General features: G+C 44.8%; 2 protein-coding genes across 2 annotated transcripts in view; both read right to left on the bottom strand.

Annotated features, from left to right (window-relative positions):
• Positions 1-14,722, bottom strand: part of LOC143955529 (uncharacterized) — a 171,775-nt gene that overhangs the window by 38,549 nt on the left and 118,504 nt on the right. The window lies entirely within an intron of this gene.
• On the bottom strand, positions 1,475-9,522 carry LOC143955776 (uncharacterized). Its single transcript, XM_077465898.1, has 6 exons — positions 9,443-9,522; positions 8,475-8,602; positions 8,261-8,358; positions 7,666-8,052; positions 7,280-7,421; positions 1,475-2,856 (listed from the first exon to the last, which is right to left on the bottom strand). The coding sequence occupies exons 2-6, from the start codon at positions 8,506-8,508 to the stop codon at positions 2,090-2,092; spliced, it is 1,428 nt and encodes a 475-aa protein (XP_077322024.1). The 5' UTR covers positions 8,509-8,602; positions 9,443-9,522; the 3' UTR covers positions 1,475-2,089.

Genomic DNA, 14,722 nt, shown 5'->3' with positions numbered 1-14,722 from the left:
AGTATAGGGACTGACGTACAGTCTGCTAATCAGTCACACACAACCTACTTGTTCCACAAAGGTCCTTATAAGGACTGGTAATAACCTGGTGTAGGGTGCTATAGTACATAGGGTTGAGTGAGGTACAGTCTGCTATTCTATAAGGACTGGTATAGGTCCACAATACATAGGGTTGAGGTGCACTACTGCTGACCGCTGCCCTATACTGCAGCAGTCCTTCATCGGTATAGGGACTGAGAGTTTTGTCACAGGGTCATTTAAAAAATGACAGGCAGAGGAAGAGGCAGGCCTTTCCGCAGGGCTGGTATACAGGGGTGGGTCATATTTCTACTGGGACTGCTTATTATGAGGGGCTCCCACCATCCCTGTGCTGTGCTGACTTCCTCCTGGGCCTGCTTATTATGAGGGGCTCCCACCATCCCTGTGCTGACTTCCTCCTGGGGCTGTACCTCTGCTGTGCATATTATGAGGGGCTCCCACCATCCCTGTGCTATGCTCATTATGAGGGGCTCCCACCAACCCCGTGCTATGCTCATTATGAGGGGCTCCCACCATCCCTGTGCTATGCTCATTATAAGGGGCTCCCACCATCCCTGTGCTATGCTCATTATTAGGGGCTCCCACCATAACCTAAGGCCGACCTGTACTGAATTCCCAAAAATGGTACCCCAGGACATCAAATTTTAGCATTGGTTCCTATGTGAAAACTGGCCATGTGCTGTGCTGACATCCTCCTGGGGATGCTTATTATGAGGGGCTCCCACCATCCCTGTGCTGTGCTGACTTACTCCTGCGGCTGTACCTCTGCTGTGCATATTATGAGGGGCTCCCACCATCCCTGTGCTATGCTCATTATGAGGGGCTCCCACCATCCCTGTGCTATGCTGACTTCCTCCTGGGGCTGCTTACGGTGCAGGTGTGAGTGCTGTATATCACGGTGCTGATGTCAGTACTCTCTATCACGGTGCTGCTGTCAGTGCTGTATATCACAGTGCTGGTGTTAGTGCTTTATGTCACGCTGCTGATGTCAGTGCTCTCTATCACGGTGCTGCTGTCAGTGCTGTATATCACGGTGCTGGTGTTAGTGCTTTATGTCACGCTGCTGATGTCAGTGCTCTCTATCACGGTGCTGTCGTCAGATGACTCTATCAGGGTGCAGGTGTCATTGCTGTATGTCACGCTGCTGGTGATCATCTCCTGCACCCTCTTCTTTGCCTACCCTGGTCCCTGACCTTCCCTCTCCTCCATTGCCTTCATGCGCTCCACTGTCCTGAATTGTCACAACAATTTCCCATATAAAAAAAGAATGCTTGTAGTTGTCGATCCCAGATTCACCTCATACATGTGTTATGTCATTGGCCATGTGGTGGGACTATGTTTGCACAGCTAATAATTATTTTGTGGCTGCAAATTTGACCTGTAGGTTTGCGAAGTTCGCCTCCCATTGAAGTCAATGGGGCCCGCCGCAAACGTTCCGGTTCGGCTGCGTTCGCGAAATGTCCCATCAGAAGTTCGTCCATCACTACTAGTCACACAAATTATACCTGAAATCACATCTACACAATACAAAAAAAACAAAAAAAAAAAACGAAAAATAACAATTTGATAGAATTTAAATAAAAAATAGAATGAAAAACAAAGCGGACATTAAAATACAACATATGAGGCTCAATTCACAAAGCTTTAGTACAAGTAGAAGAACCGTTATTTTTAGCCATGTGACCGGAATTTTCAAATCTCATTGGACTTTTTTATTCATTTATTTGTACATTATTTCTAGAAAAGAAACAATAAATAATAAAAAAAAAACTAACAAGCACGCTCAATGCTCATAGAGAATTGTGCCTACCGAGCAAGCGCGGCGTCCACATTAATCCGCCGCCATCTTCCTTTCTTTGTAGTCCTCAACATTTAGACTTATGTTATCCGTAAAAAAATATATATATTTTTACCGCAGTCTGAACCTTGTTAAGATGTTCAAGTAGGGAGCGTTTCTTAATAAAAACAATTCCCGCATTCTGTACATAAATAGGGACGCATATCTTTTTTTCATGTCTACGAAGGTTTGTCAGAAAAACACTTCCCGCCCTCAAATGGCGACAAGGCTCTCACCCGTATGATTCCTCTTAATGTGTTTACCAAGGCTTCCATTTGAATGAAAACATTTTCCGCACTCTGGACAGCAAAAGGGACGCGCGCCAGTGTGAATTCTCTGGTGGTTAAGAAAGATTTCGTTTTTATAAAAAGATTTTCCACACTCTGAACAGCAAAAGGGACGCACGCCCGTGTGAATTCTCTGATGCATACGTAAGCAGCCTTGGCCAGAAAAACATTTTCCGCACTCTGAACAGGTAAAAGGACGCTCCCCTGTGTGACTTCTCTGGTGTATAACAAGGCTTCCTTTGCTAGTATAGGATTTTCCACACTCCGAACATGAATAAGGAGGCTCGGTCTTGTGAGATTTCTGGTGTTTAAGAAGTGATTTTTTATTAGTGAATGTTTTCCCGCACACCAAACATAACAATGAGCTCCCTCCTGTGTGAGCTTCCTCATGGTTTGAAGATGATTTCTGGGGATTGGATGGATCAGTTGATCTGTCAGCACTGTGAGAACTTAGATGGACATCTGAAGTCATAGTATGGGATTGATCAGAAGGTTCCTCAGGATAAGAAGGATCCATTGGTCTTAGATGGACATCTGAAGTCATAGAATGATCAGAAGATTCCATTGTTCTTATCAACCAGCAAAGTGTTACTTTTGGAGGTAATTGTGCAAAGTCACTATCTTCCGCATTGCAACCTGGAGATGTAATAGGATGTCTTTCCAATGTATTTGTCTTTGAAAAACACTGTTCATCTGTTGGAATGACATTTTTAAACATGTTATATTTGTTTTTATACACCTTGTATTCTGGCAACAGTATGTGGGCATTGATGACATTGTTATGGTGAAAAATAGTGGTGGACCTTCCTTCACCTTACCTGTTGGGAACATGACGTTATATTGAGGAATAGAGATGGACCTTCCATATGGTGTACAGTATCTCCTCCTCATTTGTTGGGAACATGACGTTATATTGAGGAATGGAGATGGACCTTTCATATGGTGTACAGTATCTCCTCCTCATTTGTTGGGAACATGATGTTATATTGAGGAATGGAGATGGACCTTCCATATGGTGTACAGTATCTCCTCCTCATTTGTTGGGAACATGATGTTATATTGAGGAATGGAGATGGACCTTCCATATGGTGTACAGTATCTCCTCCTCATTTGTTGGGAACATGACATTATATTGAGGAATGGAGATGGACCTTTCATATGGTGTACAGTATCTCCTCCTCATTTGTTGGGAACATGACGTTATATTGAGGAATAGAGATGGACCTTCCATATGGTGTACAGTATCTCCTCCTCATTTGTTGGGAACATGACGTTATATTGAGGAATGGAGATGGACCTTTCATATGGTGTACAGTATCTCCTCCTCATTTGTTGGGAACATGACGTTCTATTGAGGAATGGAGATGGACCTTTCATATGGTGTACAGTATCTCCTCCTCATTTGTTGGGAACATGATGTTATATTGAGGAATGGAGATGGACCTTTCATATGGTGTACAGTATCTCCTCCTTATTTGTTGGGAACATGACGTTATATTGAGGAATGGAGATGGACCTTTCATATGGTGTACAGTATCTCCTCCTCATTTGTTGGGAACATGACGTTATATTGAGGAATGGAGATGGACCTTTCATATGGTGTACAGTATCTCCTCCTCATTTGTTGGGAACATGATGTTATATTGAGGAATGGAGATGGACCTTTCATATGGTGTACAGTATCTCCTCCTTATTTGTTGGGAACATGACGTTATATTGAGGAATGGAGATGGACCTTTCATATGGTGTACAGTATCTCCTCCTCATTTGTTGGGAACATGACGTTATATTGAGGAATGGAGATGGACCTTTCATATGGTGTACAGTATCTCCTCCTCATTTGTTGGGAACATGACGTTATATTGAGGAATGGAGATGGACCTTTCATATGGTGTACAGTATCTCCTCCTCATTTGTTGGGAACATGACGTTCTATTGAGGAATGGAGATGGACCTTTCATATGGTGTACAGTATCTCCTCCTCATTTGTTGGGAACATGACGTTCTATTGAGGAATGGAGATGGACCTTTCATATGGTGTACAGTATCTCCTCCTCATTTGTTGGGAACATGACGTTCTATTGAGGAATGGAGATGGACCTTTCATATGATGTACAGTATCTCCTCCTCATTTGTTGGGAACATGACGTTCTATTGAGGAATGAAGATGGACCTTTCATATGGTGTACAGTATCTCCTCCTCATTTGTTGGGAACATGACATTATATTGAGGAATGGAGATGGACCTTTCATATGGTGTACAGTATCTCCTCCTCATTTGTTGGGAACATGACATTATATTGAGGAATGGAGATGGACCTTTCATATGGTGTACAGTATCTCCTCCTCATTTGTTGGGAACATGACGTTATATTGAGGAATGGAGATGGACCTTTCATATGGTGTACAGTATCTCCTCCTCATTTGTTGGGAACATGACGTTCTATTGAGGAATGGAGATGGACCTTTCATATGGTGTACAGTATCTCCTCCTCATTTGTTGGGAACATGACGTTCTATTGAGGAATGAAGATGGACCTTTCATATGGTGTACAGTATCTCCTCCTCATTTGTTGGGAACATGACGTTATATTGAGGAATGGAGATGGACCTTTCATATGATGTACAGTATCTCCTCCTCATTTGTTGGGAACATGATGTTATATTGAGGAATGGAGATGGACCTTTCATATGGTGTACAGTATCTCCTCCTCATGTGTTAGGAACATGACGTTATGTTGAGGAATGGAGATGGACCTTTCATATGCAGTGCTTCCACCACATTTGTTGGTAGGGGGAGGTGAATATTTCATACGATGTACAACAGGGATGAGATTCAAGCTTGCAATAATGCAGGCTTTGCTCCCAACTCTAGTCATTCATTGGTATACAAAATATGCAAACCAAACTGCCAGAGTTGGTCTGTTCGCCCACCCTCTAGCTCTGGTCATTCAATTGGTGGGCAATATTGCTATTGGTTCCTAGGATGGTGTACAATATTCCCACCTAATTTTTTGAATCATGATGTGAGGAAAGATATGTGCCTGCAAACAGGGGCAGAGTGATCCATCGGACAGTCGGGCACTGCCCGAGGGCCCCGGGGTAGTAGGGGCTCGATCATGGAGAGTCCAGGTCCGGTGGTAGGGAGCGGGCAGCAAAGGCCTCGGAACACAGGCAGGGTGACAGCTCCCAGCTCTGAATACCATCTCCACTCCCGAGTGAGCGGCCTCACAGATGGAGGCCACAGGAAGTGCGAGCAGTAAGGGCGGCCCGGAGGATAGGCTCACAGGGGGCCTGAAAGACGAGGACATGCAAAAGACACTGGGACAGTCCAGCTATCACACTAAATGGATCCACTGGAAGGAGCGCAGCATAGCACCGCCATCCTCACCAGAATGAGAATGGGCCCTGCCTGTTGATGGTCATGAATGTCCTACTGCTAGCAGGTAGGTACTGTGCATTGCACACACCTACCTGCAGACATGGACTGGGACAGGGGGACACAGGAGGGAGGGACTGCAGACACCCCACTCCCTCTCTCACCCCCTCTATCCATCGCCTCCTTTCTCTGTCACCCCCCTTTCACCTCTCTCCCATCCTCTTTCTCACACTTCTCTCTTTCTAACCCCCTCTCTCTCTCACCCCCTCTCCCTCTGTTTCGACTCTCTCTCTCTCATCCCTTTATTCCCCCCATCTTTCTCCCTCTCACCCCTCTCTCTGACCCCATTTTACCCCTCCCTCACCCCTCAGACCTCTCTCTCAACCCCCCTGCCACCCACTCTTTGTCTCTCACCCCCGCCTTCCCTCTCCTCCCCTCTTCCCCTCCCTCTCTCTCATCCCTCTCCTTCTCACCCCCCCGTCACCCCTCTCTCCCTCACCCCTCACCACCCTGTCTCTCCCCTTCCCTCACCCCGCTCTCTCACCCCCTTCTTTCCCCCCTCTCTCTCTCATCCCCCTCTCTCTCTGACCCCCCTTTTACCCCTCTCCCACCCCCTTTGTCTCTCAACCCCCATCCATTCTCACCCCCCCTTTCCCTCCCCTCCCCCTTTTCACTCCCTATATCTCATCCCTCTCCTTCTCACCCCCTCCCCCTCTCTCTATCCTTCCTCTCTCCCCTCCCTCTTTCCACCCTCTCTCTCTCACCCCCCTCCCACCCTGTCTCTCTGTTGTCCCTCTCTCTCACCCCCTCTCTTTCTTTCTAACCCCCTCTTTCTCTCATCCTCTTTCCCATCCCCTTCTCTCTCTCTTGTCCCCCTCTTTTGCTCTCTCCCCCTCTAACCCCCACTCTCTCATTCCCTTTCTCTCCCCCCCACCCTCTCACCCTTCCCCATCCTCTTCTCTATATCTATCTCTCCTGCCCCCTTCTCTTTCTCACCCCTTTCTCTCTCTTGCCCCCCCCCCATCTCTCCCCCACCCCCGTTCTGTGACAAACGCATTTAATGTGGGTAGTGCAATATGTAGGTGGGGTTTAAGTGTGGGCGGAGACACAGGGGGCCCCATGATCTTCTTTTGCCTGGGGGTCCCATGAGTTGTTAGTCTGCCTCTGCCTGCGTATAATTGTAAAACGAATGCAGAAAAACAAAATAATAATAAACAAACATGGAATACTGGGTGATAATGTACGGACATCGATGTCTTGGTTATTGTGAGGAATGGAGGTGGACCTTCCTTCACACTGTTTGTTGGAAATATCACATTATAGAAATGGACCTTTGTCATGTTGGTCCAGCAGTAAGTGTTTTCTTCCACAACAACCTATTATTTGATAGTTTTGTGTATTTGATATGTTCCTCTGGTTCCACCCAGTCTTTGTTTCACTACCAGTTAGTACGGCCCTCTAAAAAATTCTACTTTTCTAGAGTTAGGCTTAGAATGCCATTGTCTTTACACTTGGAAAAGGCCGAGAAAAACATCCCTTGTATTGTGTCAGTCTATAATGGAGTATATTGGAATTTGCTGCTGAGACTTCTTGGATAGTAAAACTGCCCGTGGATCTTGTTAAGTCAGCACTTGGGTGCGAACTGGTTCTAAAGAAGCACGGATTTGGATTTTAGCGGCATTTGGGGCCTAAAAACTTGTAAAAGTGAAACGTTAACAATTTCTGCTCATTACTCACTTGAGCCGATATCTGGAGAAGATTCCTCATCTTTAATGGTATCCATATCCTTGTTCTCCTTCCTACATTGCTGATCACCCATCACACACGTCTCTTCTTCTTCCTTCTTCACCTCAACTTTTATATCAATGAGTTCCTCACCCTAAAACCACCAAACGATAACAAGGAACATCCTCAAAACATGAGCACTAATACCCGGAGACCTCAGAGATGATTACCTCATACAATTTAGAATCATTTTTAAGTCTCGGAAACTGCAACTCCACCTACCTGATGGTGGTGAGGGATGATGTGACCTAAGTACAAATATCCAGAGACCTCAAAGATGATTATCTCATACAATCATGGAATCATTTTTAAGCCGTATATACTCTACCTTCTCCTACCTGATGATGGTGAGGGATGGTGTGATCTTCCTGTGTGGAATACAGAGGACAGGGGCATCTCTCTGGTGGGTTTCCGTAGTTGGATGACTCCACCATGGTGTCCTGGTACTGCTTCTTGGGTCCTTTTCGAAACTCTGTCTCCTTCAGAACCCCATCCTCATCATCCTCCTCTTTTATCTCTTCTTTAATATTGAGCTGTGTGGAATGCCGGGAATACAGAGGACGGGGACATCTCTCTGGTGGGTTTCTGTAGCTGGATGACTCCACCATGGTGTCCTGGTACAGATCTTTGTGTTCTTTATGAAACTCCTCCATCACCCCATCCTCATCATCCTCATCTTTTATCTCTTCTTTAACCTCAACTTTAGAATCTCTCAGGTTTCCACTCTGAATATATAATAAAAATGACATCAATGGTAACAATGCAGATAATGTACAGATCCTAATGATACTATCAGTGATTGTTCCTCATCTACCTGATGATCACAGGCTTGTGTGGCTGATTGAACATCACACTTTAACAGACATGAAGGGGTTAAAAACCACCTCTAGACAATCTACATTCCCTTCAGTTAGGAACCTAAACTCCACCTACCTGATGATGGTGAGGGATGGTGTGATCTACCTGTGTGGAATCCCGGGAATACAGAGGACGGGGACATCTCTCTGGTGGGTTCCCATTACTGGATCCATCTGTAGGAAACACACACACTGACTGAATACATTGTTTCTATGTGTTTATCAGATGATGGGGGATCTAGGTGGAGCCTCCGTACTGCTCTCTCCTTTACAATAAAGTCTCCTCTTACCCGGTGATGTGAGGGGCGGCTGATTGTCCATCATGACGTCCTTGTAGAGATCCTTGTGTCCTTCTGAAGATGGATCATGGGTATGGTAGCTGTTTTTCAACTGATGTTCTCTTCACTACTTCATTTTTCTTGTATAATACAATTAAATTATCACTAAGTACATTCCCAGAATCCTCCTCACCTACTTGGTCAGGTTTAATACCCTCCAGCTGTGTTTGCCTGCCCCATATTGGCACTACTTTATGTCCATTATAGGCTGTAAACAGATATGTATTCGCATTTTGAGCAGATTCAGGGCTGGCCAGAGAGGGACTACTTTGATGCAGATGGCCAATTTGAACACCATTTTTGAACACATTGTAAGAATTACAAAATTCCCAAAATATAGAAAAATGTAAGAGTGTAAAGCAGTGTGCAGAGCATTCATCTAGAATTTTTTGTAATATTCTTTCATTCACTTGACTGTGGTCCTTATTTATGTAATTTGATCTATGTGGTCTATAAATCAGAGGCTCTGGATGGACAGTTGGATAAATGGTTCTATATTTAGGATGTATCCGGTCTATAAATCAGAGGCTCTGGATGGACAGTTGGATAAATGGTTCTATATTTAGGATGTATCCGGTCTATAAACCAGAGGCTCTGGATGGACAGTTGGATAAATGGTTCTATATTTAGGATGTATCCGGTCTATAAACCAGAGGCTCTGGATGGACAGTTGGATAAATGGTTCTATATTTAGGATGTATCTGGTCTATAAACCAGAGGCTCTGGGTGGACAGTTGGATAAATGGTTCTATATTTAGGATGTATCTGGACACATATTATAAATGAACTCCAATATACAGGATGTGATATGTCTGTAGTAGTGAATGTTGGAGATAAAAGACCTCACAGTGACTATGGAGGAAGAGGACGGACATGACGGGGGGGTTACTGGGTGTAAATATAAAATAATATCTTATTACCTCCTCCAGTGATGTCTCCTCTCATCCTCGTTCTTCTCTTTCCCAGATGCTCCTGTCTATCCCTTATATAACGTCTTGTTTTTGTCTTACATCATTTCCCGTTCCCACTTTACATCACTTCCTGTCTGTGCGTTCCACGCGTGTTTATTTATATCGCCATCTTGTGGTGATTTTAACAACTGCATCTTACGTTGCATTGTAAGATTTTGCCCTCTGCCCTGTAGCTCCTTCTTCGGTTATAATTCTTACATTATGACACACGTAGATTATACTTCAGCTAAATCAATAATAAAATATTTTATCTCTATTTGTACATCCTCTACACAGGATACTGACATCAATACAGCAATGTATTATTTTTTATTTTTTTTCATATTTTATCCACACTTTTAAAATCTGAATTTCAGGCTGGAAATATTTAAAATAATAATAATAAGAAGAAATAATAATAACATCAAATATGAGTTCCCCCCAAGGTTATTCTATGTTTTCTGAAAGCAATTGCGCTCTAGAATACAATGGTGGCGGGTGCGAATTTTTATGTTGCACGGCTATTCGTCAATCTATATTTTTGTAGCACTGACCCCCGAAGGAGCTGCTGGTTTTATTGGGCTTACCATTACCTTCTTGACCTTGTGTGCGTCTAGGGGTTTCCCATGGTAAATGGCCCAAAGAATTGTAGAAACTGACGCTGGATCCACTTTCTGGAACATTTATTTGAAAACAATAGACAAACAGTCTCTCAATGAAGGGTAGAGGGTTGGGTACGAAGTTCAGGTACTCTTGAAACTGCAAAAACTAGTAAGACACTCACTATAGAAATCCAGAGAATTACCTTCCACAACTGGATTCTCAAAGCTACCGGATAGACCTCCTCTCACTAGGCCTCTAGTCTCTGCCACAGACTCGGATGTAGAACACATGTGAATAAAGTCTCCGCCATAGACTTGAATGTAGAATACTTAAATGTAACTGAAGGACGTAGATAATTTAGAGAGCTATCATACGGTACCAGTATCTTGCAGCCGGTCCGGCGATACCCTATGAGTGTAGATCCACTTAGTGTCCTTTCAACTGAGCCTCCAGGCTCTTCCCGAGAAACCAGCCTTATGCATGGCCTTCTCCCAAAGAATCCTCCCCTGGGTGCTTCTCCAGGTGCTGGCCCTGTCCACAGATGAGAAAGCACCAGACCACCTTTGAATCCTCCTCTCAGTTAAGTTGCCTCGGGCTAGCCAACCCCGAGACTTGAAGTTGGATGGATCCGCACCCCAGGCCATGAGGGCCATGGGGGCTGGTCAGGAGGACCAGGACCAAGCAGACAGAAGAATCTTCTGGACCGGAACCCAGAAGCACGTGATGTCAGTATCGTAAATACCCTCTCCCAGAATGCACAGCAGGATGACACTCCCACTGGGCTGGTTGTGAGAAAGAATGGCATTCAATATGCATAGCTAAACTGCGTTGTTACACCTGCCAGCGGTGACAGCGACACCTATGGCCAAGGAGAACCCAGCGCAATCCAGCTAAATTGGTACCGAAACCATAATTTGGTATAATTAACCCTAAAACCCGACTGGGGTTTTAGAAACCTTAAATAGAAAAAAACACATATCGCATGCTCTTCAGGAACCGGCGCTACATACTCCCCCCCTCCCATTTAGACGATGTCCTCATCGTCTGGGAAAGAAAGGAAAAAACTTCCAATCCTAGAAAAATCGAAGTACCTGAACTTTAAGGTTGGAATGGGGAAGGGAAGGAAAAAAACAAAGAGCATTGAGCAAGTAAAATGTTTAACAGTAATCACAGGCAGGTTACATGTTATGCTCTTCAGGAGCCGGCGCTACATTTAAAAAAAAAAAAAAAAAATACACTAAAATGAATTTTAGTGCACACACAAAATAGAATGCCTGTTTTTGATGAAATAAAAGATGAGGTTCTGTTAAATAAATATATGCCAAATGTGTCGGGTCTAAAAACGACATGTGCCCATGAAAAGGTGAAAAATTACGGTACCCAAAATGATCATTTGGTGATGCCTTAAATGCCCTTTAAGTTATCAGTTTAGAGTTAACTGCAAATGAGGGACCTTGAACCTGGACGCAGTCAGTTGGGTTCAGGCTCAAACATCTGTCCCAAACTGCAAGCAGCTACATGCGAACCACAGCGGCTTCTGCCAGCCCACCACTTCATTACACCTCTTAGAAAATACCTGGGAGTGTTTGCTTTTCAGAATGGGATCACTTTATGGGGTTTTCTGCTGTCCTGGTGCTCCAGGACCTCCAAAAATGTGATAGGTAGTGGAGAATTTAGATGCGCAATTTATAGTATGCCTGAATATGAAGGTGCTCCTTGGATTTTGGAGCCCTCTGGTATGCCTGAATATGAAGGTACTCCTTGGATTTTGGAGCCCTCTGGTATGCCTGAATATGAAGGTGCTCCTTGGATTTTGGAGCCCTCTGGTATGCCTGAATATGAAGGTGCTCCTTGGATTTTGGAGCCCTATGTGCGGCTAGGCTGTGAAAAAATCTCACACACGTGGTATTAAGATACTCAGGAGTAGCATAATATGTTTTCGGGTGTAATTCTAAAGCCCCGTACACACGAGAGGACTTATGTCCGACAGACTTCCGAAGGAGGACTGCCGGAGTTCTGCCGGAGTTCCGACAGAGTTCTGACAGACTTTTCGACTGAGCGGACTTGGCCACACACAATCACACTAAACTCCGACGGATTCGAACGTGATGACGTACGACTGGACTTGAATAAGGAAGTTCATAGCCAGTAGCCAATAGCTGCCCTAGCGTCGGTTTTAGTCCGTCGGAATAGCATACAGACGAGCGAAATTTTCGGAGGGACCGGGTCCGGCGGAAAAATTTGAAGCATGTTCCATATTCTAAAGTCCGCCAGAATTTTGCGAATCAAAAGTCCGTTGCAGCCCACACACGATTGAATAGTCTGACGGAATCATTCCGTCGGACTTTGGATGTTCAAAAGTCCGCTCGTGTGTACGCGGCATAAGTATGCCTATGATGTATGTGAGAAATATCCAATTAATTGACAACTTTGTGTAAAAAAAATAATAATTTAGATCTTTTCTTCATTTCCTAAACCTTGTGGCAAAAAATGACATTTTCTAAAGACTAACTGTGCCTTTCATAAAATACCTTGGAGTGTTTGCTTTCCAAAATGGGGTCATTTTGTGAGTGTTTCTGCTGTCCTGGTGCTCCAGGGCCACCAAAAATGTGATAGGCAGTCAGGAAATTTGATGCATACTTTATACTCCTTAAGTTCCCAAAGGTGCTCCTTGGATGTTGGGCCCCTCTATGCATCTAGACTGTGAAAAGTCTCACACATTTGGTATCTCCATATTCGGTAGGGGTAGCAGAATGTGTTTTGGGATATAATTATATCTGTGCCTATGATGTGTGTGAGAAGTAACTTTTGTGTAACTCTGTGTGTGCTTTGTTACCAAGCTATTGTCCCACCACCTAGAGCGTGGCTGTGTGTACAGAACCTTGTTTGTTTTCATTTTTTAGAAAAGTAATATAAAAGACATCCATCAGTCTGGGTATTGCATTATTTCTGAGAAACAAGAACTTTGTATGGAACTCTTCTGTGCAATTGGTAAATGTGGGGTCCCCAGAGTCCGATATGTCATGAAATCCTGGTCAAGCCAGGTTGGGCTGCATTTAAGAGCTTCTAGATGGAAAATAGCTAGTGAAGGACCATCTCAGAGAGTGGAACCCTGAAGGCCCCATGGTAAAGGATTCCAGTGAGCCAATGGGCACCATTTACTGCCAAGCTCAGGAGGGTTAAAAATGTATACAAGCCACCCTGCTACTTACATAGTTAGTAAGGTTGAATAAAGACACCAGTCCATCCAGTTCAACCTGAGTGAGTGTCTACAATTGTCCCTATCCCTGTACATTGCACACTCACATCAGTCCCTACCCTCACGAAGCCCACAATCCAAGGTCCCCATTCATATACTAGGGCCAATTTTGGACAGAAGCCAATTAACCTACCTGCATGTCTTTGGATTGTGGGAGGAAACCGGAGTAAACCCACGCAAGCACAGGGAGAATATGCAAACTCCAGGCAGGTAGTGTCATGGTTGGGATACGAACCAGCGACCCTGTTTACTCCTAGGCAAGAGTGCTACTTAACATCACATACCTGACAACTTTAGAACTTGAGACTGAAGGACATCTACACACTGCTTCTCTTTTCTCTGGCAGGGTGGGATCCCCTTTTCCTTGCAGAGATCAGGAGTACAAAAGAGTGCAGGATTCAGGGGTTTGTAACACACAGGGTAGGTGTCAAGAGGAGCGAAATTCCCCCTGCAAGCAAAATTCTCCCCCCGCTCTACCCATTCAGCAAAAAACCCTTCTCTCCCCCCCCCTTCAAAAAAAAATCCAGCACAAATACTTGTCCCCCCCCCCCAAAGCTCCCCACATTCTCCCAGAACAAGTTAAGTCACCCCTTCTAGCACAACCCCCCTACCCAAATCCCTTCTCTAGTACATCTCCTCCTCACCAAACCTCCCCCCTCAAAGCATAAATATTCTCCTCCTATTCCCCCTCCCAGCACAAATCCTTTTCCCCTTCCAGCACAAACCCCTTTACCTAAATTGGCCTTCCAGTACAAATCTTCTATTCCCCCCAATCACTCCTCGCAGATCAAATTCCCCCTTCTAACACTATCCCCCCCCAATTATCCCCTTCGGATAAAAACCCTTTCCCCCCACCCCAAATTCACCCTACCAACATGACCTTTATTATTATTCCATCTCCTCTTCTGCATCACTCCCTATACTAAGTGTGGCTCAACGCCAGGGGGTAGCCCTTCTTCCTGGGCTCAGGAGTCGTTCTTCCTGAACTTCCCTGGGTCATGAGACACATCAGAGCTTAGGAGAAGCCTGAAGGAAACTTCCCTTTGGCTTTGGCCGTGTATCATTGTTACAGATAGCTGGCGGGGAGATATGCCATAGAATAGATAATCATGGGGTCAGGGACCCGGGGGCACCCTTCAGGAGATGCAGGGGCACATAATCTCAGCACACCCCTAAAAGGTACATTATTGATGCCAAGTGCCTGAAATTGTTGTTGGACCGCAGGGTTTTGTTGAAATCTGGAGACAGTCCTGCAGTAAAAGAGGACAGTTGGAAGGTATGACATGGCCGGGAAGGTATGGCCGGCGGGGAGAGACGCCGGTTGATATAGAATGGATGATGATGGTGTTGAGAACCCTCCTGGAGATGAAGGACATATCATATGGGTG

Source organism: Lithobates pipiens, unplaced genomic scaffold (genome assembly GCF_037356315.1).
Source record: "Lithobates pipiens isolate NorthernLeopardFrog02 unplaced genomic scaffold, aLitPip1_a1.2 Scaffold_35, whole genome shotgun sequence".
NCBI classification, from domain to species: Eukaryota; Metazoa; Chordata; class Amphibia; order Anura; family Ranidae; genus Lithobates; species Lithobates pipiens.
This window is presented reverse-complemented; position numbering and strand designations above follow the sequence as displayed.